Source organism: Pseudopipra pipra, chromosome 2, assembly GCF_036250125.1.
Source record: "Pseudopipra pipra isolate bDixPip1 chromosome 2, bDixPip1.hap1, whole genome shotgun sequence".
Taxonomy (NCBI): Eukaryota; Metazoa; Chordata; class Aves; order Passeriformes; family Pipridae; genus Pseudopipra; species Pseudopipra pipra.
The window spans coordinates 3,399,335-3,427,207 of record NC_087550.1 but is presented as its reverse complement, the minus strand read 5'-3'; the positions used below and the strand labels follow the sequence as shown (position 1 = coordinate 3,427,207).

The 27,873-nt window shown below is 43.3% G+C and overlaps 1 protein-coding gene across 2 annotated transcripts; it reads left to right on the top strand.

Annotated features, from left to right (window-relative positions):
- Positions 1-39: 39 nt before the first annotated feature.
- On the top strand, positions 40-27,740 carry VGLL3 (vestigial like family member 3). Of its 2 annotated transcripts, none has more exons than XM_064643144.1 (4): positions 40-318; positions 9,420-9,672; positions 15,102-15,602; positions 21,898-27,740. In XM_064643144.1, the coding sequence occupies exons 1-4, from the start codon at positions 226-228 to the stop codon at positions 21,939-21,941; spliced, it is 891 nt and encodes a 296-aa protein (XP_064499214.1). In that variant the 5' UTR covers positions 40-225; the 3' UTR covers positions 21,942-27,740. The 2 variants fall into 2 exon arrangements, with proteins under 2 accessions (XP_064499214.1, XP_064499207.1); XM_064643137.1 differs by having other exon boundaries at positions 41-318; positions 9,417-9,672.
- The last annotated feature ends 133 nt before the right edge of the window (positions 27,741-27,873 follow it).

Genomic DNA, 27,873 nt, shown 5'->3' with positions numbered 1-27,873 from the left:
GCTGCCGCGGCCGCGGCCGCCGGGGCGCCCCGCGCTGCCGCCGCCACCGCCGCGCTATAAGTGCGGGCGCGGGGCGCGGCGGCCGCCGAAGATGCGCTGGCGGCCGGAGCTGCGCGGCGCCTCGCCGGGGCCGCCCCGCGCCGAGGACGAGGAGCAGAAGAAGGAGGAGGAGGAGGAAGAAGAAGAGGAAGGGGCAGACGGCGGTGGCGCGGGGCGGCCGCGGCCATGAGCTGCTCGGACGTGGCCATGCAGCAGCCCGCCCCGGCGGCGTGCGGGACGCCCCGCTATCTGGCCGCGCCCGCGGCGGGATGCGCGCAGGTGAGGCGCTGCACTGGGGAGAGCTGGGAGTTGGAGGGAGGTTTTTTTGGGGTGCTTTCCCCCCGCACCCCCCCTTCCCCGCCGCCGTCAGCGGGCTGCAGAGCGCATCGCTGGCTGGCCGGGGCGGAGACCTCAGCCCCGGCCAGCCAGCGATGCGCTCTGCAGCCCCCGGCCTGATTTGGAGATGCGGGGAGCTGGTGAGGGTGCCCCAGAGCAACGGAGCTTGGTAAGACCTTTTTTTTTTTTTTTTTTTAAACGACAAAAATATTTCCCCCCAAAATTCTTGTGTTTGGAGGGTGGCTGTTGGCTTGCTCGGCGGGAGCGGGACAGAGGGGGAAAAAGTTATTTCTTTTCTCCCCTCCCCTCCCTCTTCGCTTCGCCGTCGTTCCTTACTGGACGACCCTCCCTTTGCGGGCGTTGAGCAGCGCCTTCGCCCCGCGGGCGCGCACACGGGCGGAACCTCCGCCCTCCGCCGGCGGGAGGGGACCCGCGCTGCTCCCCACGGACGGGGCGCGCCGCGCCACTCACCCCGGCGCTCCTGGAAGATCGTCTCCGGCGGGTTTCCAGCTGAATTTGGTGATCAGATGTATTTTTTTCCCTTTTTTTTTTTTTTTTAAGTGAATCAGGAAATTCTTATCAGGCTGACAGCATTTTTAGACTATGCAGTGCGTGGGTGAAGTGGGACTAATATTGACTTGGCCCTAATGTAGTCATCTGAGAATACATTTTTTGGTTGTTGCTGCATTCCATAAGGTTTTATCATTATTATCCATGAAGATTGTTTTCTCCGTACATGGGAAGTGACCCCTAATATCAACTTGCCTGGGAGACACGAGTATGGGCTAAAACATTAAAATTCCTATCGTGTATTGCTGGTTTTTTTCCTTTATTGTTGGGAGACAGAGCCTGTTTGCAGAAATGATACCCCAGTGAACTTGTCCAGGTTGCTCACGTTGTTCACTGGAAAACTTGTGAGTTCTGTCTGTTGCATCGTGCCTTTGCAATTATTTTTTCTCTGATCTAGGTCACAGCTTGCAGAACCTTCTATCTATTCAATAATTTTACTTATGAACTTTGTGTTTGAATATGTGGAGCTGCGGTTCTTAGCCTGTGTGATTTGGACGGAAAATAAATAAATAATCTCTAATAACCTGACAAGAGACCTAGAAGTAGAAAACTAGAATTGAAACTTTCTTGAGCTTTTTGACCTATAAGTCTGGAGGTGATGATCTCTATTTCTCTTCCAGATTTATAGAACACGCAGTATGTGAAAATCTATTAAATGATCGTTAGCAGCTGTGTCGTGCTCAAGCGCAATTGCTTTTTAATTTTAAGCATAATCATGAAGTTTCTCCTTCACCATATATGAAATGTCCCAGAGGCACCATAATAAAACCCAAAGTTTCTTGAAATAATTTTGGATAGACTGAGTTCCCGTGGGTTATGCTATTTATCAAGTGGAGGTAGATAAGCAAGGCAAGAAACATAGATAGCTCTAATGGGCCAGTAGAGCTCATGAGTCTTGGCTGACACCATATATTCCATTTCCACCTAAAAACTTTCTAAACACGGCTATCCTACACGTTATTGACAGTTTGGTTTAGTCAATCCTGTTTGCACCAGTTTTCCTGAAATACTTGAAGCTGTAGGGTCTTCCCACTCTAGTTAAATGTCAGACTGAAAAACTGAGCTGTTGCTGCTGAACTAAGAGTGCTGTGCCCTCTGATTCTAGCAGCTGCTAACTTTAGAGCAGTTTATGTATTTTTCTCTGAATCCAATGTTTTCTAAATTAAAAAAGTAAACATAGAATGAACTCCTCATGCATCTGTATTCATAGCGAAAAGATTTATTGTTTGGGTAATGTGTGACATTTTGCAAATCTCTTCTATTCCTTCAGAATTGTCCTGTCAGAGACATTTAATCAACTGGTAGAGAGTGTAAGAAGGAAGGATGAAGAATCTGTTGCCAGGTTTTTGGTTCTTCTTACACATATGTTCACCATGTAAAATGCTGCTGCGTTCTTCATGGGGATGATGACCATTTTAAAGAATGTTCCTCTTTGCTGGAATTAAAAAACGGTGGTTTAAAAATAACAGCGAGGGAAGATGAATTAGTGGGCTATCTTAGAAATAAGGCTCTGCATTGGAGCTGATAAAGTGGAGCTCACCCTTAAAATATCCGAGGACTCCACTGAAGCATTTTTCAGTGGTGTTGTACTACTCTGGTGTCTTTTGGTTTGTTTTCTGAGAGAAAGGTCCTCTGTGCTGTTTCTGCTGGCTTTCCTTTCTTTCTCAGTGAGAGATGTAGGTGTGTTACTGTAACTAAAGCTGTTGCATCTTCACAGGTGTTGTGTAGTAAAGCCATCTCAAACACCTAATGGGTTATGCCAGCTTTCTGCATCACTTTCATATCCATTAAAGAGCAAAGCAGCTCCTTAGCTGCAGAGCTGCCCTTCCAGATATACAGGCTCCAGTTCTGGGCTGTGGTGTGTCTCTGGAGAGCCAAGCTCATCGTGTTTCTGTAGGTCTCATGGTGCATATGGGGGTCAGGAGAAGTGCCTTCAGCAAGGGGCTGGCGTTGTGTCACTGCTCTGCAGTGAAGGGGGTTCAAATGGTTGTCTCCTTTTTGTTGTCTTGTTTTGTTTCTTTCTTTCTTTGTTTTTAATGAGAGGTCTCAGACTGTTTTTAAATGATGGACTAATGCGCACCTGGGTTGTGCAGAAATGTCTGTTTAGGGGATGTTTCATCACGCTTTTTTAAAGTTTCCCCACTCTGAAGTCATTTCCACATTTCTGTGTCTGTATTTTTTTCCTCCCTTAAAATCAGCACAGAACTGATTTTTTTCCTTGCAATGAAAGGCAGAATTTCTGGAAACTTAGCTTTCACCAATCCTTAGCCAGGAAAGGACTTGCTGGCAAATAATTTAGATGGGATTTTATTTTAAAGCCCCTAATGGACTGAAGCCTGAATTCCTATTGAACGTTAATGGGAGCGGAGGCTTAGCACCTTAGATCTTTGAGATTTCTCAAGTCCAGGGTGTTTGCTGGAGCGAAGTAAGGGGAATATGGTTTGTATACCTGCTCCATATGATGCCAGAAGGAACTGATGAAAATGGGGTGTGGCCCAAATTTTACAGATAAATTGGGATTTCCATACTTTGCCAAAAGATGGGAGCGAGCGTGTGCCGATGTCAGAATGTGAGCGCGTTCCTGTGCCTGGTGAGGGTCTGTGCCTGTGTGAGGGTAAAACCCTGCAGAATGGCAAAGTTAAAACGCTCTTCGTCGTGCGCTCTCCTGAGGGGCTGTGCAGCTGCAGCAGTAAGTTTTGGCTTTCCTGTGGGTTGGGTGAGGAATGGGTGTAACGGAATTCGAAGAGACTTTGAAAACACATAATTGCCGAAGAATCCCATTGTGTTCTCGGCACATTGCGACGGCTTGTCGTGTCCTGTCAGGCCAGGTACAGCAAGCTGCAGAGCTGAGGCTAAGGCAGGATTCACCCTGGCTCACTAACACCTGAGCTTAAGACTTTTGAAATGGGAAATTACAGTAAATGGTAGTTTTGGAATTTCTCCATGGTATGTAGATGTAAGCCAACATCTAAGCCAACCCTGTCCTTGCTAAATCAGAGTCTTGCATAAAGACTTGTGATATGCTCAAGTGCTGGCAGTGCTGTAGACAGACTTCTTCCAGATAAGGGCTTGTCTTCATTAGCAAATTAGGTCACTAACTCAGCTCTTCCTTCCAAACTATCGACATTGCAGACGAGGACAGGTCACGTGTAATGCTGTGTCAGCTGGCTGTAGCTAAACCCCAGTTCATGTACTGCAACTTGTTTTTTCAGTAAAGTTCTTTGTGTCATGTGCTTACGACTTCTGAGGATGTGCTTATTATACTGCTTATGCTGTGTGGCAGTGTCTTAGCAGATAACAGCAGAGCGTGGCTTCACATTCAGCTTTTGCAGTTCAGATTCTTTCTCAAGGCTAGTCCTGAGGCCTGGTGTTTGCTCTGCCACTGACTTCTCTGGAAGCTGAATCAGACCTGTATAACTCACCTTTAAAGGCTACTCTCAGAATTGCAGGATGTAAAACTTGGATTAAGTCTTCCCCTGTGTGTGGGTTTTTGTTGGTTTGGTTGGTTTGGTTTAACACTACAAGACACCGCTGATTTTAAAAGTTTGGCTTGCTTTACTCTGTCATTGTGACTGGGACCAAATTCTACTTGATCTTCCTCTACCTACATAAAAATAGACCTTTAGACTTTATTGGTACACCTCTGTTTGCATGTACAGCAAAAGATGTATAAATTCATTCCTTTTTTACCACTTCTTTCCATTAGCAGAGCACAGCAGGAGCTGGAGGCTTTACTGCTGGAAATCCAGTGGCTCACCTGAAAACAAGCTCTTGCCTTGCTTATTTGTGCAGATAGAAGTTATCATTTCATGTTTTCAGGGCATGCCATAAATACTGCTTTCAGGCCCAGCATTTGATGCCCTGATTGCTTGAAATTGTCTTCTTCCTTGAATACTTTCTATGTTATCAGTAGGAGCCTGCTTGGCAGACAGCTCCACAAAAGGAGGAACTGTCCGTGATTTGCCTTGAGTTTGTTGCTGGAATTCCTTCTCAGCAGCTTATGTCAAATGACAGCCTTTTTCTCAGGAGAGGGTCATATAGTGTTTCCTCAGTGTAGTTATTCTTTATTTTTGGTTCCTGTTCTTTCTCTCATAATGGAAAATCTGTAACAGGTGGCCACAGGCACACCAGACTTTCGTGCTTGGGAGCATAAAGGACCATATGCTGTTATGATGGCATGTATGGAGATAATAAGTTGTAGGAATAGGCAACCAGCTTATGTGAAAAACAAGAGCTAACCTGAATATGATTCAAACTTGGCTAAACTAAAACTTTCTCTCTTCTAAAGTGTGGTTGTTTTTTGTTTGTCAGTGTTTTGGTGGTTTTTTTTTTTTTTTTTTTTTTTTTTTTTTTTTTTTTTTTTTCTGTTTTGCTGCCTGCTAGCTGGTTTCAACTGGAAGCGAATTTATTTCAATTTGCGAGGAGGAATGTTCTGACATTTTTACCAGACACCCTGGGTGAGATCCGGGACCCTTGAAGTCAGTTGGACTTTTGCCACTGGCTTTAATGTGGCCAGCACTTCACTGCATGGGAACCGTTTCGCTTGGTTCTGGCTACGGCACGTCAGCAAATAACAGGAATCTTCAAGGCAGGATTTTGTGTGAGATTGTGGACCACAAACCTTTTAAAAGTGGTCAGTGTTCCTTAGAAGACAGGATGATGCTCGTTCAGCATAAACCTACTCTTTAATATTCCCATATCAATGGTGACGTGCTATTGACCTTTAGTTTCCTTTTATTCTACGACTCGCAGTTAAGGATTTAAATTTTTTTTGGAAGAGCCTGTTTGTGAATATATGAAATAAAAAAAAAAGTGTTGATTGAGGCTGAATTCAGCCCATGCTGTACAGCACTGTTTCCCCAGAGGCTGTGCCTCTTCAGCCATGAACTGGGGTCTGGGGTCTGTGGTCTAAGCTGGCATCAGGTGCTGTAGACTCTGAATTTCCCTATTTCCTAGTATGCTCAGCCGACTTTAAATTCTGTATTCTGGGTTTTGGCCAAGACAAGATTTTGTGTGTTTGTTTTGTTTTTCAGAGGCTGCTTGATATCAGTCTCTAATTTGTAAGGAAGGGAGAGGTAGATTTCATTGATATAAAAGTATTGAATGTTGACAGGGGGTAGCATTGTGATCTACAGACACTGTTGGCTGCTTAAATATGTGCCAGAACTGTTTGTATGAAAAAGTACAAGTGAAACTGGACTTGCCCAGGTTGGTTACCAGAAACCTAACCTGATGTTTGTTTTATTGTTTTTGTGCCCTCACACCCCACGATGATGGGACAAATTCATTTATCAGCTGATGATCTTGCATACTTTTCCACTCACACAAGTGCAGTCAGAAATGCTATGAGAAGATTAAGGTCAGAACAAAAATTAGGGAATTTTTGTGCAAACAGGCTGTTTTTAAGTGAGTTGGGGGGAAAAAAACCCATATTATTAGAGGATGTATACAATGGAAAGGTTGTATATACATTGCATACAAGGAAAACTGGTTGAGTCACTTTCACTGTAGTTTCTCATTTAAAGAGTTTTGCAATTACAGGCTGATAATTTCTTCCTGAAATATAAATTAATTATACTTATGTCTGATCACAGGCTTGATGCTGTTTTGAAAAATCTTTTCATTTAGAACTCTCCTCGTTTGGAGAAAACTCACCACAAAATGTAAACTTTTCACTGTCAAAACTTCAGTCCGTGCACAAGGCCTTGTACTTGTTCATCAGTCCTACTGTCTTTTTTTACATTAAAAAAAGGTCAGATTTGGTGTTTTCGAAAGAAGAAAGTGCTCAGAGCATCTTGTAATGACTGCCCATGGACTGGAGGGGAGGGAAGAGAGTTGAAATGGAAAATGAATTAGATTCTTAGGCTGTGGAAGGGGGAACATTCCTGCACAGAGAAGCGACTCCGGAGATAAGTTTTAATTTCCTGAGCTCCAGTCCCTGTATAGGAACATTGAAAGACTTCCTTCCTGATAACCAAGTCAAGCCAGGGGCTGTATTAAACAGTGTGTTTCTGTATATAATTGTGTGCTTTGTACATGCATTTGCATAGCTGCAGGATAGATACAAGTATTGTACCTGTAATGATAGAAGTCAAAAACCAAAAATGAGAAAACCACCCTCCCCAACCACTTGTCTTGCATTTTTAAGAGGTTCTGGGTTATGGTGCATCTTTTAGAATGATGAAGTCACTGAGGTAGATTTATTGCATATTTCTAATGTGTGTGTCTCCTATATATGCAGTATTGTTATAACCATCTCTGTCTTACTCAAGTCTCATCGTTCTATGATTACCTAAGCAAAACTGTGAAGCTCACTATGAGTGATACCTTAGGAACAGATTTTCCATTTCATTTTCCAATTGTTCCCTTTCAGGAACAAATACTAGGAGACTTTTTTTGGGGATATAAATTTTGTAAAAAATGAACAAAGAGTTTACAAAAAAAAAAAAGGTTACCTCAAATTCTGCATTTGCAAAAATATGTTTCAGAGCTTCAGGCTGTGCTTCATTTTAACAATTTTAGTAAATTTTAGTGTCTGTAGTAAAACTTTTAATTTGCTTTTTCCTTGTGTTTGATTGTTTTGGTTTTTTATGTGTGAATCCCAGAGTTTTTCTTTATATATTGTAGGATCTTGGGATAGAACTGAAAGTCTGAATAAGTAACGCTGTGCTAAGCTGAGCCATGCTATAACTTGCTTTGTGAAGCACAGATTTACTCGAATTCCAACCCTTTGCCTGAATATCCCAAACTGAAATAAAATTATGTACGACCCTCATTGCACCTGAATTAATGGCATTACTGAGCTGGTTTACATTTATCAGTTACTGGAATGTCACATAGATCCTTTAGTTGTTATGAGCTTTTAGTACTATAGGTTTTAATTCCACTTATCAATAGCTCTTCCTTACAGTTGGTTTTTTTTTTTTTTAAATAACCATTCATAATTAAGACTTAGCCCCAGAGTATTTGTTTTACATTACAATGAGAGAATTTGTATCGGCTTCTGTGATTTTTACAAAGCACCGAAGGTAAATGTATTGATGATACATAAGATCAGGAAATTACTTTCAATTTTTTTTAATTCAGACATGCGTGTTTATTGTATAAGTGAAACTTTATAGACTGCACAGTTGCTTAACTTTTTCTATGGAACTACTCTGGAAAAAGGGTAAAAAAAAGCCGTAAACTTAAAGAGATTCTGATGGCTCTAGAGAGCTGCCAAGCAGACCATTAAAGAGAAGTCAAACTGTAATTCTATAGAAATGCTATGAAATACTTCTGCATATGTGCTGTAGTTGTTTTTGGGTTCCTGAAAGTGCTTGTGTGCAAAGTCAGCTGTGGAAATGGCTGGCTAGCTAAAAGCTGTGATTCCTGCAGCTTGACTGTTGTGGGGAAAGTTTGTTTTTTTTTTTTTTCTGTGAAAACAGTTGTAGAGTGGAACATCTGAAAAATATGTTCCGTGCAAAATGGATCTTCACACACATTTATTTTGACATTTAGGTTTGATTTGAGAGAAAGAGAGAGAGAAAATTCTGAAATAGCCATTCACAGATGGCTTGTGCGGTTTTTATTTTTTTTTTATATGATTCTCTGTGTTTTTGGTTTGGGGTGCATTTCTTTTGCATGTGTTTGCAGACTTATCAATCCCTCTCCTTCCCCAGATCGCATGTGTAATTTTTTTATTACTTGAAATTTTTGTCCCTTTTTTTCCAGAAACTTGTGTTTAAAAAATAAAAAGAAAAAAGGAAAAGGGAAGAAAAAAAAAACCCAACCCACCTCTTACCCCAACCTCAAAACAACAAACCACCCCAAACCAACCAACCAACCAAAACAAAAGACCTCAACTCCCCAGCCAAACCCCAATCACTACCCTAAAGTATAGCTTTATTTTAAAATTGCCAAATTTTCTTGGCAATGAGTGAAAACTTATGCATTTGTGGAAGCGCGAAATTCTCCCATCTTTACCTCCTCATAAGTGGATAAATGAGGAGAGTTTCGAGAGCCGTGTACGCGCAGCTGGGGGAGCACAGCCGGCAAAATCCGGTGTGTGTTCACTTAGATGGGTGAAATTCTGGCACCCTGTGTCTGGACACCCTTCCACAGAGCTTGACTTGACCTCTGTAGGCTTCATTAATGGGAGTATCCTCTCCGGGTAGGAGTCAGAAAGGAATTGTTAGAGCCTGCCTGTTTTCTTTTGAAAGTATTGGGTGAACGCTCTTGCTGATAAATTGTAGTTGTGAAACATGCCTGAGAAGCAGGTCCATCTGTGTGAGAGGGATAGAGGCTCATAAGTGGATGCTGGTATTCTCTTCTTTGTGAAATGCCAGTGTGAAATATCCTGGTAGTCCCACTTAAATGATGAAATAAATATTCAGTGTATTCAGTTATTTCTCGTTAAAGAAACCATATGTTGATCTTCCGCTGAATGCCATCACTGATACGTCTCTTGTTTGTTCTGTTTTTAATCCCAGAAGAAGTTAGCTGTGTACAGCAAGATGCAGGAGTCTCTGGAAGTGACCCTTCCCAGCAAGCAAGAGGAGGATGAGAAAGACCAGCCTGCTGAGATGGAGTACCTTAACTCTCGCTGCGTCCTGTTCACTTACTTCCAGGGAGACATTGGTTCAGTAGTGGATGAACATTTCTCAAGAGCTTTGAGCCAAGCCAGTAGCTTCAATTCAGAAACTGCCCTTACCAAGAGCAAGACAGGGCTAAGTCCTCTGTGGAGAGGTAAGAGGAGCAATAACTTGCTCTCTCTGGCGTGGCTTACTCGGTCTGTGTTGCAGTAACACATATTGCATTGTAGCTGAAATTTCACTCCTCTGTAGAGGGGGAAAATTCTCCCTCAAACTTGAAAGAACCGCAGAGCTTCTGGAGTTGAGTGATGTGAAGTGTTAAAGGGGGAGATGGGTGCCAAAGGCATGGAAGAAGCAGGCGTCTCCCACTCTTGCCATGACCCCTGTCTCTGCCAAGGCCTGGACGGGGTGGGGCAGAGCTCACGCAGCTTCACAAACGTCTCCTGCAAGGTCGGAGGCTCTTTTTTTTAAGCTCCAAGTGTAAAACTTGGCCTGTGAGGAAAGAGAAAAGCTGTTTGGGATTCTGGCCTTGGACGTGAGGAAACCTATGCAGCCTTCTCGGGTGACTTTGCCAGGTGATTAGGATTCATCCACAGCTGCTTTTCAAGTGGGGAGGAGCCAGCACAGGCTGGAATAGGCTGGGGGACAAGCCCTGGCCCTCGTGGCTGCAACCATGTGGTGTGGTGCATTGCAGCCTGCTCATGGGAGAGAGATGGCTTCCTGCATGTAAAATGGGGGTGAAACTACTCTACTTCCAAGCAGAGAGTAGAAACGTGGTAGGATCTGTGAGGCATTTGCACAGTGTCACAACACTTCTGTCTTGTCGTGCATATAAATGCTTATGTGCATTATATGCATCAGTGTAACAGAGAGCAGATCTTGCCAGATACACTGGGAAGACCTTACAGATAAGATTTCAAAATTGGTGGCTGAAGAAAACCTTGCCAGCAAGATGCTATTTCCATCGCTGAATGTGGAGGTGTAGGTAGTTTTTCAGATCCACAGCTGCATTATTTCTGATCACATCCTTATGTGGACTGACAGAGGGACAGAAACTAAGCAGCGTGAGCAGTGGCCTTGCATCAGGTTGAGGGAGAGAGATACCAGTGGGATCTGTGTGGGAGCAGTGGTGCTCATAATCAGCGACGCTGAGGTGAGACTGCATTGATGAAAGTCACAGATATTGAAGAGATGGGATTTTTGGAAACTACTGTGGAGAGAAAAATAGCACAGAAGGAATTGCTTTCCAGAAGGATGATGACAAATCCGAGGAAGTTTAAGCAAAGGTCAGCACAAGTGGCTAGGGAGCTGGAGGAATTTATGGCTTGAGCCGGGACCATTAACGTTAATGGGAAATTTTCCGTTGACTCGACTGAGAGCAGGATTGAACCTATGCTTACTAAAAAGGAGACTGGAGCGTTTATAAATGGCCCAGACAGGCTATAAATGTTTTAGAGATGGGATCAAGGCAGTCCCCAGAGACCCCCTGCCCATAGCAAGCCCTCTTCACTGAGCTTAGAGACATACCAGGGGTTGTGTGTCTTGTCTTTGACCTCAGACACACCCAGCTCTTTTTCCCTGTCTGCCCCCATGGTTGCACAACCATCCCCAGAGGGTTCTGCAGGGGACAGGGTGGCCTGGTATAAGGGTTTTTCAGCCACGCTGCCTCCTAACCCCATGTGCCCCATGCCCTCAGTGGGGAATGGAGGTCTGCATGTCCTGAAAGTCTTCTGGGAATAAAGTAAGGAGATATGCCCTTTGCTGTTGCTGCACCTGCTGAAGTGGTATGAAAATCCCCAGGGAGGCTGCTGGGCAGGGCTGTGGACACTGAGAGAGCTGAGGGCATTTGCTACTTCAGAGAAGAGAAGCTGACAATGATTTTATCAGGCCCAAATGAGTTTCTGAAATATGCCTCCTTGAAAACAGTGGGAAGGAACAATGCCAACACCTTGGCCTTCTGGTTTATATAGTATTTAGAGATGTTCAGTTAACAGCAAATAAATGGGTCTCTGAGCAACCTGGTCTAGTTGGTGTCTCTGCCCATAGCAGGGGGGTTGGAACTAAGGTGATCTTCAAGGTCCCTTCCCAGCCCCGAACGGTTTTATGGTTCTGTGAATGTGAATTTGTATCCCACTACCTAAAGAGGTTAAAATACCATTAGCTTGAAGTTCTTTTATAAATTACCTCCGTGGGTAGTCAGAATTTTTGTCAGTTTATTACTCAAAGATAAATTAAAAAGGAAAAAAACCTTTGCAACAGCTGTTTTTGGAAGGTACAAATTTAAGTGGAAAGTGTGTGAGCATGAAGTGGCTCCCCAGCTCACTGTGTTTTCTCCTTTACCTGAAAGGAGGGATTAATAATGTTTTTTGATTTTTTTTTTTTTGCCTTTTTTTTCCTTCCATCTTTGGGTTTGGTTTTTCTGGGTTTTTTTTAAGCCGTCCTGATGAAAACACAAACTCTGATTTTATCATTCCAGTGCTATTGGGATTTTTTTTTTTGATCGGTTGGGTTTTGTTTTGTTTTGTTTTGAGGAAGGATTTTGCTTACCTAGAAAAAACGGAACCCGTTGTCCTGAAAAGAACAAGTTTTCATCATTTGTATGCTGAAAATACTGAACAGTTTATTTATTCACGTTGACTTGAAAACTGATTTTTTTGATAAAATGTAGTTCCCTGCAATAGGGTCCAGTAACACAGACTTCGAGTATTCAATTTTAGGTGTCTTTTTGCAGGCACTAATGTAACTAAAGGTACCTTAAAACCGATGGTATTTTTATCAACGTATTTTTTCCTAGCTGAAAGGTTGGTTTTTCTTTCTTATTTTTCTTTCCTCTTGCCTTGACTGAGGAGCAGTGTTGTACTGCAGGAAGTTCCACACGTTGTCTCCTTCACGGCGTGTGCGCTTTGGCACATTTTCGGTGCATGTGTCAGCCACCACGAACATTTGCATCAGTTACCACTTCGTGGTATCCGAGACGTTGCCATCTCCCTGCCTCCCTGTACTTAGGGTAGGAAATTGTGGTGACTGAAGTATCTTTCTTGGCAAAGGGCTTTTGTTAAATGCCTCTTCTCGTCTCCCCTCTCGAAAACCCGTGCGAGATTTTGTTCTATTTATTTTTCTTTCTCAAGGACGGTGGCTGTTTCTCCATTGCCGTGTTCCGTAGAGGCTGAGTATCTCCGAGCACTCGGGATGGATGAAATTTTCTGGCATGTTTGTATAATCTGGCTGGGCCCTGTGTCTCCAGTGACATGACTTGGCCTTGAGCAGTGAGCTTGGCCTCTGCCGCTACACTCAGTGATGTCTTGGTGGGGGCTGGTCCACGGCAGTGTCTGACAGCAGCAGTGGCTTTGTGAAATGTGCACAGATCTGAAAAACGGAGGTGACCAAACATGTTTTCTGTGGCCTAGACCTCCTGCATGATTGGTAAAGCCAAGCTGTTATGCAATCTGGGATGAATTCATATTGGCAAATCCAGTGGTTTAAAGTGTTCTCTCCTGGTATTAAAGCTGTCCTGCAGATACTTTGTGGGTTTCTGTGCCTTTTTGAAGTGCAGTGCTTTGGATTTAGGGCTTTTCCATGCAGATAACAGCCAGATAGTTTTCAAAAACTCTCGATTACGGAGGTTTTGTTTCCAGAATACTGGCAGAGCATTATCAAGCTGTGCTCCTCTGTTAAGCAGTGTGGAAAACAACAGACTGGGCATGGAGAAGTTTGGTTTTGCTTTTTTTTGTGTCAGCCCAACTGACATCACCATAAGCACTCTCCACCTCAATGTAATCCCTTTTAACAAGGAATGATTTACAAACAAGCAACAATACCAACTTTGGAGGGGCGTTGAGGCTTCTAAAATATGCTTGAAACTCTCTCCAGTCTTCAAGCATGAGTTGCAATAGAAATACATTGCTAAAAGCAGCCCAACCTTTTGAAGAAAACCATGTTGGAGTACAGGTTGCCAGATAAGCTTGCAGCCTCTGAAGCATTTTGGCCCAAAACATCCTCTGTGTTAGTCCATGGTGTGTTTGCAAAGTTTATGTCCAATATAAGAAGTTAATCAGACTCAGTAAACTGCCTAAATCAAAGCCAATTGATGTGTGGAAAAAATACTGTGATTTTAGTGGATTTTAAAACAGAGAGGTGAGTTGTCCAAGTGATAGAGTCAGAAAACACGTCTAAGTTTTGGTTTCCAAACTATTTTTGTATAAGCAAAGTTCAGAGGCAGGAGCATTTGAAGAATCTGTTCATTCTTAATGTTGTCTTCACCCAAGTCTCATTCCAGTTGCTTATTAAACAAAGCAAAACAAAAGGTCATTTAAAAAAAAAAAGTATTTTTATAAAAGTTATATGAGGAACAGAGGATTCCTCGCCTCATCAGATATTAAACTTCCCTGGCTTTATTCCTCCATAGGCTATTTTTATGACTGTTCTTTCATCAGAGGTGAAGTCCTGTGTTTTTATGTTTCCATCTTTGACCAAAAAAAAAAAAACACCCTATTTGAGCTGAGACATATTGCACGAAGCAGTACTTTCTAACATGAGCTGGCAAGAGGATTGTGAGGATGGAGGTGCCAATACTTTCCTACACATCGAAAACAGTAACCGCTCCTTCCAGAGAGGAATTTTTAGAATGTGATTTCATAATGTAGAGGTATTTGAATCCATTTAAATAGAAGTTGAGCCCTAGCTGTAAGAAGCAGTGAGTCTTTTTTATTTCTGACCAAAACCTCTTAGAGCTACATAGAGGTTTCTGTTTGTATGCTCCTATTGGGTACAGGGCAACATGATATATTCTATAAGGGGCTAACATAAGGTCTGTTAGGTATGGTCTTTATACCATCAAAGCATGAAATTAGTTTGAGAAGATGTGGTATTCTCCCTTTAGCCAAATATCTCCTATTCTGTAGTGTAACCTGGTTCTCTGTCCTCAGGTGCATTTACAGCCACAACAGCTGCCTTTCTAAATGATATGGTCTGGACTGGTCAGGAGTTAGCCTCTCCTCGTAATTCTTGTACTGAGATCCTGAGAGGGCTGTGACCCTTCAGCCTGAAGAAGAAAAATATTCTTCGGGAGGATCTTATCAATATGTTTAAAACCTGATGGGGGGAAAAATGAGACAGATGGGAGAGCCAGGCTCTCCTCAGCAACACTTAGTGACAGGACAAGAGGCAATAGGCACAGATTAGAAAACAGGAAATTCCATCCGAACACAATAAAACTTTTTATTTTCACTTGTTTTGTTGTTGGTTGTTTTTTTGTTTTGTTGGGGTTTTTTTGTAATTGCTGAGGGTGGATAAAACATGGAACATGTTGCCCAGAGAGGCTGTGGAATTTGGATCTTATTTAAAATCTGACTGGACATAGCCCTGGACAGACTGCTCCAGGTGACCCCATTTGAGCAGGGGAATTGGACTAGGTGATCTCAAGAGATCCCCTCTTACCTCAGCTGTCCTGTGATTTCTAAAATTACTGAAGAGATTTGAGTTCAGTAGTACAAATTTCAAAGAGTAGCAAATCACTGGAGGTTTTTTTGTCACGTAATGTGTTGTTCAGCTTCAGTGATGCTTCATTTCTCTCCTCTCTACCAGAAAGCTCAGCAATTTCAAGCCAAAGGAGCAGTTTCCCAACTTCATTTTGGACCAGCTCTTATCAGCCTCCTCCTCCACCATGCTTAAGTGGAGTACACCCTGATTTCCCCGTTACCGCACCAGGCACCTTCCCAACAGCAGATCCCGGCAGCTGGCCAGGACACGGCCTCCATCAGACTGCCCCACCTCCTCCCCCTGCTGCCTCCGAATCCTGGCATTATCCTTTAGCATCTCAGGTGAGCCCTTCGTATGCACACATGCATGATGTGTACATGCATCGCCATCACCCCCATCCACACATGCACCATCACCATCCCAGCTCGCACCGCGACCCCCGGTACGGGTCCCTGCTGATGCCGTCGGTCCGCGCAGCCAGGATTCCTGCTCCCCAGTGCGACGGGACAAAGACAGACCCCGCTGCTGTCACCAGCGCTACCTCAGCATGGGCTGGAGCCTTTCACGGAACAGTGGACATTGTGCCAAGTTTTGGGTTCGATGCAGGTAAGATGGTTCGATTGTGTCCGTGACTTGTTTTAGCGGGAGGAATTGGAGCGGAAAAAGTGAACTCCCTGCAGCTGAAGCAGGGCTGGTTCTCGGCCGTATTCAAATGTATTTCCAGGTGGGAATCCCTCCTGTGATTGCTGTCAGGGCAGATGAGCTGTGAAACACGCTGCCTTTTTGCTGAGAGACCTTTGTCTGCCTTGGCCCCATTCAAGCCAAATGAGTTGTGACATGATAACAGTGGGGGTTTTTTGTTTGTTTCAGTCTTGTGGGAAATGGTTAATTATACTTCCATGTGGAAGCTCCCAGGTTGTTCGGCTAGTTCATATGCACATTCACCAAAATGTAGCTCCAGTGAACTAATAACTTGCACTACATGAGGACTGCATCTTGCCTAAATTGCAACAGCTCAGCATTTCCTTCCTGTGCAGTATCCGAGTGTCACAAGGAGCGTGGAGATGCTGGTTGAGCTGTGCTCACCATCAAGCCTAAACATCTTTCTATGGGGTCTGGGTAGAGTTCTGTGAATTAGATTTATTTTCCTGCAGGGTCTGTAGCCATAGGGCAGCCTCCATGAACTACGTCTGTGCCCGTGAGCTCTGACCAGCAGGCTCTTGTCTCGGTGTTAGGAGCAGGCTGGCAGCCCTCACTTTTGCAATCAGGTGCTGGGTGACCAACAGGTTCCATCCTGGAGCTCATATGTGCTATTGAGGGCTCCTTTTTCTGTTTGGTATTTATCTCAATGGCCGCAGTCCTTGCAGATTAATACTTTAAAAGACAGTATATTATTTGATTAAGGAAAGACTAGGTTTGCATCTCTATTACCTTTTCATTAAAGTATCTGTCTCTCTTTTTGGTAGCTCTCACTGACTGATTCAATGTGTGAGAAGCACTTCCTTGCCTTGACTGGTGCACAGAGCAACAAAGAATTAGTGGGGAAAAATTTCTTAAAGATGAAATACAAAGAACTGAATACAAATCCCCTTAAAGCAACTGGGAACCAATAATCTCTTCTAAATAAAATACTATGCCATTTGCTGCCTCAAGAAAATTAAGAAAAAGCTTATTAGAATTATTAACACTGCAGAAATTTGTATCTATTAATAACATTTCCAGCTATATCAGTGATACATTTTAAGTTTTTGGCTATGGAATGACAGTCTAACCAGACTGGAATCTCAAGTTTTGCCCTTGTGACAAATTCCATGAGGGGAGTGAGCTGCCTTCCCTGAAGTATGAGGAAACTTTCACTGCCAGAGGTAGAGAGGATGAGCCCCCCCTGGTCTCACACCAGCCCCAGCAGTCCAGCTGCAGAGCTCTGCTCTTTGACTTAGGCTTTTGGGGATGGAGCTGAGAACTGTGTAGGGAATTATTAGTCAGAAGAAACCACTGCCTGGCTTGGGTTTAAGTCCAGCCTAGACTGTGAGTAGTTTCAGTGCTGTGCAAACTGGTTTGCTTACTGCTGCTTTATTGGTAGTAGTGTCTGGAATAAACCAGGGGCTTTTTCCCTTTAAGAGCACAGTACCTCAAAAAGGACTATGGGTCCTAGCACTGCCTTACAGGACTAATACAGCTTTTCCCTGATGCTGCCTGTTCCTTGTAAAAATCCCTATGGAGAGGTACAGTAGGGTGCCAGTTTTTTCAGGATCCTGATTTGGCAGTGGCTTGCATGTCATGTAGTTGCTCAGTGAGGAACTGGAAAAGGTCTGAACTGTTAATTTCTGGCCCATGTGGGGAAAAAGAAGGAGGGGAAATGTGTGACTGGTTCTCAGGAACAGAGGATCTCAGCAGATCGTTGTCTTGTGACTGCTCAAAATGACCACACACCGAAACACAACAGCAAAATCCTGTTAGGCAGCCCCAGTGTTGGAAACAAGGGTGCAAGCAGTGAAACACAGCAGGTAGTGGAGGCCTGTGACATTACAATTACTTGGCCTCTTTCCTTGCACACTCGTCTCTCCTTCCTTGCTGGGAAGGGCAGGAAGGCTGAGCTCCCCTTTCAGCCTTGCCTCTGCAGCTCCCGCAGTTGAGACAAGAGCTTTGGTTACGGGCACTCAAGGCACATCAAAAGGTGTCAACCCAGGGAAGGTGTGTCGTGCTGTGGGGAGAGAAGGGGGCTGCTGAAGTACCACACCGAGTCACATCCAGCACCAGTGAAGCTTTTACTGCTTCATGCACTTCAGGGGGAGATTTGTACTGGATAAGTCTCCACATCACACAGAATTTCGTTGCATTTCATGCTAATGTGGGGCAGCTATCTTAACAGAGAGACCAGAAACTGAAGGGCCTGGAAGAGCGTACTGGCTTTTAGTGACACAGAGGTGGTTTCTTCAGAGCAGGGTAAGGCCATAGTGGCAAGAATACATCACTTCTAAAAGTGTTTGCTCATATGTCCCTGGAGAATATAGCCTGTGGAGCTGTGACTATATCAGATTCCAGGAGCTTCAGGTGATTTAGACTTAAAAAGTTCATTTGGTGTATACCTAGATGTTGCTTTTCAGAGCTCTGCAGCTAAAAACTGATTCCCTTATGGTGGGTCACATTTCTTGTGCTACTGTCACATGCGATTACGGAAACATTTGAAAAATTCCTCGTGCCGAATTAAATGGAATGATAATGTTGGGATCAGGGCAGGCTGCCTGTAACCTTACCCTCTTCCAGCTACATTGTTGCATCTCCGCCATACTAAGCCAAATAATCGACCTCATGAAGGGATGATGCTGAATCACTCCAGAGGTTAAGAGGAGGTTCCCCTTGCATGTGCGGTGGAGTTTGGGAATTTATGTTTCAGAACAGATTGCATGGGACATCAGTGTAGCACTGTAGCTTACAAAGTATTGATCTGCCTTGCACATCTGTTTGAACTTACATGGTCCTGTTTTAGGGAATGAAGAGGGATTTATACCTGATTCCCGTTAAATGTGGCTTAATCCTAACACTGTACGCTGCAAATTAACCCTTTTAGAAGCTTCTTTATTGGTACAAGTGGGATTAAAGAAAATGCAGGTCTACCTCAAGATTTCTTAAAACCTGTTACTTTTGTTTCTGCTGGTATGTAGTGCCTTCCCAAAGCTGCAGTGCCCGAGCTATAATGCTCAGTGTAAAAGTATGTCTTATATGTACTTTTTTATGTGTATAAACACAGTGGTATAAGCACAGCATGTTTGTGCTTTAGGCCACAGCTCCCTGCAAAGCAAGGTCAGGCTCTGACAGCACTGGCTGTGGTTCACGGCGTCTGCCAAATCCTCCTGTTTACGTGGAGGGTGTGCAAGCAGAGTCCAGCACTTAAGATCAGGGGTTGGGGAGGGGAATTGCTATCTTGCAGTGGAGCTGGTGGTTACAGCCATGAGTGTTTCCCTCGGGAGCAGGGCGGGAGATGTCCTGCTCACCAGGACTTCAGCTGATCAGTCGGATCTGGCTGGGCTGGCAGCTGCCTGATCTGCAGGCAGCCCTGTGGGGAGGAGAGCAGAGCAACTTGCTTTGCTACTGCAGGGCCTAGGAGGATATCCTGTCCTGCTGTTGGACAGATGTGCTGGAGGAGGCTTCCTGTAGCCCCAGCACACTAAAAGGAAAGCAGGATTCTGGCATATCTGACAGCTGTAAGTCTGTATTGAAATTGAGATGCACATTCTTTATTGTGTAAAGTTAACACCCATTGAGGCGAATAACTTTAAATTTAGGTGAATTAATCAACATCCTCTAGTCTTGGCTGACTGTGGAAATGCCTGTGCATCAGTTTGACACATTGAATACGGAATTTGAGGGATCAGTCTGCTGCCTCCTGTACATTTGTCTCTGTTCACACACATCCCACGAGTTTTTCACAACTCATTAAATTTGTTTAGATGTTCCTACAGAAACTGCACGATGTTCCTGTGGCAATTAGCTATAAGGTTGGTGTCCCAGAGACAGGGGACACCTGTGATAATCCTGACTCATGCAGTGCAAGCCAGGATGTCCCTGCTTAGGACAGGCTGCAAGTGAAAGCTCTCTGTTAGCAGCAGGGTTGCACTTGGGTTCTGTGTTAGGACTGCAGATGGCCTTGCCATGAAGGAGGTGGGAATGTAATGAGGAAAAGGCATGGAAAGTGTTCCACATTCAGTTCTAAGTAGCTAAGGCAGCTTTTGCCTTTTTTTTTTTCTTTTTATTGTTTTCTCTGGCTTTTTAGGTTTAATAGCTATACCTTAAACCTCCTTGTTACAGTTATTTGTGTCTTGAAAAGATTCTTGTCTAGGAAGGTATCTGCTCAGCTGGTTATTCCACTTCTACCAGTTGCTACTGTCAGGTGAATGACCTCTTAAGCAGGTGTGTGTCATTTGTTTTAAGCTGCAAGGATCCATATAACATGTTTCTCTTCTTACAAGTTTCCGTTGCCTCTAGTGGCCTTTAGTGCTCCACTGGTGAACTTAAATGACTTCTTTATCCTCGGAAAGGTTTCTGCTGTCTGAATTCCTCTATCTTTTTTTTTTTTTTTCCTCCTTCTTTCCTCCTTCCTTCCTTCTTTTCTCCGGGGTCATCTTTGTTTAAAAAATTGTGAACAGCAGAGGAAAAATAGCCCCAAATTGTCATCACTAACTTGGAGGGAGCTTTGAAGGAAAGTAGCAGCAGTTTGTTACGTCTCTGCCTGTGTATGATGCTGCCAGGAAAACGAGTAGCCCTTAAGCAACAAGGAGACATCTTCACTGAATAAAGAGTCTCTGAACGTGTTTTTATAGGCGTGCTCTAGATGAGGGATTTCCCAGCTTTTCCACTCTGAAGAAGTAGGTGCCAAGTGCATGTGAAATGGAGCAGAAAGCCCCTGGACAAGGTTTGGTGTGCCATACCTTTGTGCTTGGCTTTCCCTGCCTCTTCACTTCTGGACACAGAAGTGTTTGTGCACTGCTTAGGAATCCTTACATGGATAGAGCCGTGTCATCTTTTCTGCGACCATCAACTGCTTTGTAGCTCAGCTGTGTGAAATGCTGATCATGGTTAAATATTTAACTGTTTGTACTCTTAAAACAAGGAGGTAGTTGTCAGATCTGAACCCTTCGTGCCTATTAGGCTTTCTGGAAACATATGGGACTTCCTGTGTGTTTTGCTGGGTGATCAAATACGGAAATGGGATCTGTGCTGAGCACACGGATCTGTCAGTTTTGGCAGGTTAAATATCAAGTGAACATTCTACAACCTCATTGAAGTCTGGAGTTGAACCTATTTACATTAGTGGTGATCATGCATTGATCTTGGAGCACTGTAGCAAGGGCAATATGTAGGATGGCACCCAGGAGCTTTACTGTCTGTATAGGAATGATGATTTATAGTGGGAAGTGCACCTTCGTTTCATACAACGTGATTTGCTTGGCTCAAAACACTAAAGGGCAGGTTTTATGTTGTTGAGTTTTAAGTGCCCTACTACCTCTAAAAATATGTGCCTGCACCTCCGTCCTTTTTGCTTTCCCTATAAATGAGCAAGAATGTATCTTCTTCAGGAAGTTTAATCTGCCTCTCCCTTTCTATTGTCTGGATTTTAGGTTTGCGCCCTGTTAGGTGTAAATCTAGAGAAGATTAAATCCCTCTGGAGCAGAGAAATCCCAGATTATAATACAACTTCCAAGTCTATAATACTAAAACCACAACATAGCACCACATTTATTAGATAGTCCTCACTTTTTACAAAGGAAAATGTTAGAGGAACTCATAACAAATGCAAGCTGAAAATCATTAATTTTTCCCATGTGGAAGCACTAGCCGTTCTTGGCTGAAAATCTGACACTCTGTAGGTGAAATTATTTGGGTTTTTTACATGCTGCAGGAACGTTTTCCCTCTCTCCTCTGTAAGGTGAAATGCCACAGAAACTGTGAGATCCTAGAGCGTCCCAGGCTTTTTCTGGAGGAGGTAGTGTGTGTGGCTGGCCCCTGTCAGGAAACATTACTCTTTTGCATACTGGATTATCAATGCAGATCTTGCTGGAGAGTTTTTTATACCGTGCCATGCTCCATGTTAGGTCAAAACAAGGAAGCACATACAGGATTTTATCAGCGTTCCTGGACTGCTTGAGCCAGTCTCAAACTTAAGTGTGGTTTAAGCTTACCATGCCTCAAAAATTGGGAGTAGTAACAGTGTTGCTAACAGGTTCACTAAGCTGGTAAATTGTGGGTTTTTTTTCTTTTTTTTTTCTTTTTTTTTTTTTTTTAAATCAAAACATGTTTATTCTTATTTCGGTTGCTCGGGGAGGGGGGGGGACGAAAAAAACAAACCCAAAACCAACTCTACCAAATTTTAATTATTTTTCTTTTCTCTTGTGAAATGCAGGTCTACAACATCAGGACAAGGGCAAGGAGACTGCTTGGTTCTGAAGTGCAGAGAAATTCAGACCAGCTAGAGCTGGAGTCGGCACAGCCGGGTGGGCGATACAGCAGTAGTTGACTCCTGCAGTGGAGCAGAGGGCACACATGAAGATGAAGAGCCAACTATTTTGGTTTTGCTGTTGAGCCTTTTGTTTGTAAGGCCGTTTATGGGTCCCACAGTGTTGGAAAAAAACCCCAGAAACTTAACTTCTCTTTCTTTCCTCATCTGAGCCTGCTGCAGCTGGGCAACCTAACTCCTTTCTGCTCCTTTAACAGTGTTTTGTTTTGTTCAGCTTGATATTTTTATGAACAGTCTCAATTGTCAGGAAAAAAAAACTCTCCCTTGACTACAGTGCGCCTCCTTTCAGGAATACAGTATTTTGTAGCTCTTTGTGCATCTATTTTTGTAGAAATACAGAAAGTTTGGGTAAGGATTGATGGGCTATTTTAGGATGACATATTTTTTTAAAAAAAAAATTGTAAAATTGTTAAGTTCTGTTTAAAGAACTTGCTCTCAGAGAAGCACTGGCAAAAATGTATAAAATGCTATTTTTAGATGTCCGTGATGTGTTTGTGCATTTTGGTTTTTTTTTGTTTGTTACCTCAAATATCTATCTTTCCTTTCTTTTTAAAGAGCTAAACCTCCCTCGTTTCCACATTACTAGATTTTGATGTTTTTGTCCTTTTGTTCTAGCTTAAGCAAGTATAATTCGCACCTAAAGTTTCAGCCAAGTATTTTTTCCTGATGTTAGATTGTAGTAAGGGTATTTGTATTTTTTCTTGCTTCTAAAGGTGGCTTTGTGCTGGGCTGATTGTCAGAAACTCGCAAACACCTTTAGCATAAAACAAAGCTTGAGGTTACAGGAACTGCATTTCCAACCCATCCATTCTTTCAAAATGGACCAAATACTCTTACGAATTTAAACCAAACATAAATTTGGGCCTCTTCTATGATCCACTGAAGCTGTTGAACACAGTCCCCTATGAGTTATGTTGCAGGCCCTCAAAGTGCTCATAAATATCAGTACAATCTTATAGGCAGGACTTTTTCAGATAAGCCATTTCAAGGGGTGGTGACTTATAGCATCAATATTCAGGGGAAAAAAGACAACAATGAAAAAAGCCAGGTTTATAAATACGTGCGACTCGTGGAAAGAAAACGTTTTCAACTGGCCTGATGTGTGTGCTGAACACCTCGAGAAAAGCGCTGAAATTTTCATCTCCCGTTGACTCCAGAGTGTGTTTGTCCAACCTGGGCTGTGCTGTGGGCCTTGCGAGACCCCAGCTGCAGCTCTTGGGTTTCATAACTGGTTGCACGTGCTCAGCGTGCACACGTTGAGGCTTGGCTGCCATCAGGGTGTAGGAATCTGGAAACTTGGAAAACAGCGGGGCCACGTCCAACCCCGGCCCTCTGCAGTGTTTGGGAAAACCCCCTTTCTGGCCCGGGCCTTGGGTCTGACTTGCATAATGAGGAGTTTAGTTGGAGCCAAGGTGAGCGTGCTCCAGCCCCGAATAAGGGCTGCAAGATCGCCCTTGGCAGCCTCGGTGCTGCCTCCGTGTCCAACCCACGGGGACTCCAGCGAGTGTCAGAACGTGCTTAGGTGGGACTGAGTGGAGCTCAGCATCAGGTCCTGGCTGTTGCTTGGAGATGTTGCCTTTCTCTGTGCACCCGAGGTCCCTCTGTAATGTTTCCCGAGGCTCTTGAAGCGTATTGTGTTTTGTTACCACTGTTTTCAGACGTCCCTTTTTGAAAGACACACCAACTGAGTGGAAACCAAGACGTAATCGCATGGCTGAGATAAGAAACGGTTTAATTTCGAGGCACTGAGCATCGTAAATGTAGTTTTGTCAGGTGGAGACCACATGGATCTGCGTGTGAAAGGGGAGGGGGGTGTTGGGATGTGCATGCCACTCCAGGGTTCAGGGCTCCCTCCCCGCACTGCTGCTTCACTCCAGCCCTTTTGAACTTGATCCTATGAGGTGTTGAGCGTTCTCCCTTGTCACATGACAGGACTTGACATGCTGGCACTGGAGGCATTAGAATTATATCACAATTTGGCAATACCCTTATACATACATATATATATATATCTTATTTGAAGTTTGAGGCAACGTATAAGTGCTGAATGGACCATGTTTAAATATTGCTTTAAAATAGAGGGGTTATAGTTTGTGTTGGGATGATGAATTAAATGTGATGGGTTTTTTTTCCTCATCTTTATAGTCCATCAGTATTTCTTTCTCTTAATAAATTTCACTCTCATGACAGTGCTATATATTACTGCTGCTCTGGTGGAGCTGGCTTCTCAGTTTGTCAATAAATTCATCATGCTATGGGAAAACTGTATGGAAGGGAAGGTAGTAATACCTGTCACAGTTCACTGTCTTATCAGGACAGGATAGTTCAAGAAATATTTCAAAAATAAGAGTTCTGACTTAGGAATTCTGACAGTATTAGAAATACTGGGAGGAAAAAAAAAATCCAAGGTATTTTTGTGGTTTGTTTTTTTTTTTCCCTGGACTTGGCAAAGCTGGAAGGCAAAGAAACAATATGTCCTCAATAAACTTCAGGGAGAGAGACTTTGGGTGGCAGGAGAGGCAAAAGAAAAGGCAACATTTCTTTTTGAGGTGTAGTGTGTTTGACTTCCTGAAATAGTTTGAAGTCTAGCAAGAGCAGTTTGTTCATTGCCTTCCTCTTCACAAGTTCATACTATGAGGGACCTCCTCCAGTTCCCTGTGGATGTCAAAGCGAAATGGGACACAAAAAACCCAGGCTGACAGTTTGCACTGGAATCTCTCTCTGGACTGTATTACTGAGTTGTTGGTTAGGGAGGATGAATAAGTGGTGAAGCTCTTGCATCTTCCACCTCGAGGACTACTGTTCTGTGCCCAGTTTCCACTGCTGAACCTGTGAGTGAGCTGAAGGAACTTCTGTTGCTCTGCAGGCTCTGAGAGGCAAGTGCCAATAAAAACCTGCCATCATCTGTAGCCATTCCTGCACCAGTCAGCTGCCTCTGGAAGTTAAATAAATTAAATTCTTTTCCCTCAGTCCCTAACTGTCCCTTGTGCTAACAAGTGAGTTGAAAGCGTAGCAGTAGCCCTGTTTCTGTGTTCTACAATTCGGAGGGTGGAAAAGGAAAAAAAAATAATCCTTCCCTGTGACAAACTTTTAAGTTAAATTCAGCAGATTTTCTTCTCTCTCTCCTTTCTCATATACACTCTCACACACACGCACAAATGTGCTTATGAGAAGCAGATGCTGCGATGGTTTTGTTCTTGAAAGAGGAGGGGAGCGCTCGCTCGCAACGTTGCAGTTGTGGAGAATTGGTGGCAGTGAGAAAGAAACAGAAATGTTAACACTGCTCAAGTTTCTGCAGATAGGAGAAAAAAAAGGCCCTTAAAATCAGGTCACAGATAAGTTACGTGTCTTAATGCGTTACTAAAGGAGTCGTTTTGTTCTTTTTATGTGCAATGAGTTCTGACGCTGTCCCAAGAAAGTGGATGATTCATTTTGAGAGGGCTTATAAAACATATTGTACTGTGTCGCTATTTCTGGGAGAACATAGGGAGATTGTTGTTTTATTTCAAGAAAATCAACATACTAAACTCCTAAAGTTGTCCAGGATTTTATTTGTTCCTACCAATGTTGAGAGAAATCTGCCGTTAATTTTTGTGTCTTCATTTGAAGACTAGGAGGCTTCAAGCTGTCCACCACTTTTTGAAAAGCAGATACCAGTTTGTTTCAACGGCCCATTTCCATCCACACAAGATGATGGAATAGTGCAGCTACTGACTGCCCTGGAGATTTGATTTCTGGAGAGCTGAGTAAGCTGCACTTGGCAAGAGTAAAATTCACTGTGTTCTGATTCCTTTCGTCACCAGATGCAAAAGTTCAGTTATCAGTTTATCCAATACCTCTTTTGCAGTGTGATGGTCTCCAGTGAATGGCAGTTTTTTCTTCAGTCATCTACTCCTGCATCAAAACACGCTTTCAAGAATGGATCTCTCATCACAGCTCTCAGAGAGCAGAGGTTGTGGGAGGGGAGTGTCACGTTTCCCCCCCTGCCTGCACTTAGGATTGCCTTCCCTGCTCCCCAGCCTTTCTGCTTGCAGGCAGAAAGACCTATGTCTTGCTCCCACAGTTTTTTATGTGTATGTATATATGTCTATACAAATATATATGTACACATACATGTGTAGCTATACCTGGTGCCTCCGTTCCACCCTCATGCTTCAAGTGCACATCCTTTGGAAATAAAGTGAATGACATCACCAAATCTCATCTGAGATGGAAAATGTAGGCATTTTTTTGCGTTCTCTGTCGACTCAGGAGTGAATAGATTTTTTCCATGCTTGTAAAAACAAAACCCAAACAAATACCCAACAAAAAATGCCTTTCAAAGCACCTGATTGGTTGTATCTGTAAAGATGACCATGGAGACAGCCGAGTTATGTGGAGAGGTGCAATATTTTGCCTTTCAGCAGGCGAGCATATCTTTGAACATGATTCTTTTAATTAATTTCAGGTACAAGCTTTTTCTCCATATCAATGGACCAGCAATGTGTATTTTTTATAAACAACTCAGAAATATATATAATTTTTAAGTTGAGTTCTTGGTTTTAGTATGTCAGCCTTTGAGCCTTTAAAGGGTATTTGGATGATAAATATTGTTTGTGTGGGGATTTTTAAAAAAAAGTTGATGCATGCTCTTTGGAACTGATAATCTCATGTAAAGTGGGAAGGTATTTAAAAATAAACACTGCTTTTACATATTAGCCCTATGGGCACAATCTGACAGTTGTGATGCAGGAACATGTCCCTTTAAAAACTAAGGAACCATTTGGCCTGAGCAAGTTCAAAATCCAGTCCTTGGGACAGGAGGAGCAGGAGTGGTCTTCTTGGAAAAGCTGAGCTGGTAGAGCTGAGAGCAGAGATGATCCTCTCCAGCATTGTATGTAGGTGGTTGAGCAGTCACTGCTCAACATATTAAATGTAGACTATGTTAGCAGGTTTAAACTTACAGGGTGAATTGTAAATTTCCCTGGAAACCTGTGTTTTAGCTGCCCTTGGTCTGCACAGTGCCCATGACCCTCTCCCTATTCTTGCTCTGCAATCTCTGTGACACCATAGTGGGACCTATGAAAGCTGGGCTGGAGTTCCCTGTGAAGTGCAAGATGTTTTTAGCTGCCAATTAAAAAAAAAAAAATTAGGGATGGGGGTCATTAAAAGGTCACAATGATCTCATGCACCTGCACAAAGGCTCAAGCCTTCAAGATAAATGAGCTTACTGACTGTGCATCATTGATCATGGCCATTTGCCTACAGGAGCCTGATTCTGCTTCCTCCTGTCAGTGTCTTTGGAAATCTTCAATGGCATTGGCATCACTGGGACCAGCCTTGGATGCCTAAATTGCAGCCCAGTGTTGGCTGGCACCGTGTCGTGGCCTGGGCATCAGTGCCCGACATCAATGGGAATCATTGTCGACTCTGGTGAGCTTTGGGCTCAGGTATTTAGTACCTATAGACAGCTGATATTTATAGCAGTTGAGGTTTACAGTAATCTAAAGTATCTGCAGAATGTGCTGCACTTTCCCTGCTAGCTGTTTGTAGCTGTTGTTTAAAACCATCAGTCGAATCAGGGTCCCTCTCTCCCCCCCACACCTGTTTTCCAATCTCGCTTCCCTCAAAATTCCATCGAACTTTTTTTTGCCCCTCTCATCAAAACCGATGGGGGGGGGGGGCTTTGTATAAAGAAAAGTGTCACTGTTTATTACTGAATAAATAATTTAATGTGAATTTTATTGTTATATTTTTTCATGTCGAATTTTTTGTTTGGTCTGTATTTCTCACCAATTAGCTATTTCTTTATTCTTGAGCAACTGAAGAACTCATAAGTTACAGCATTCTGAGTTTCTATTCTTTGCATGAGATTAATTTTCT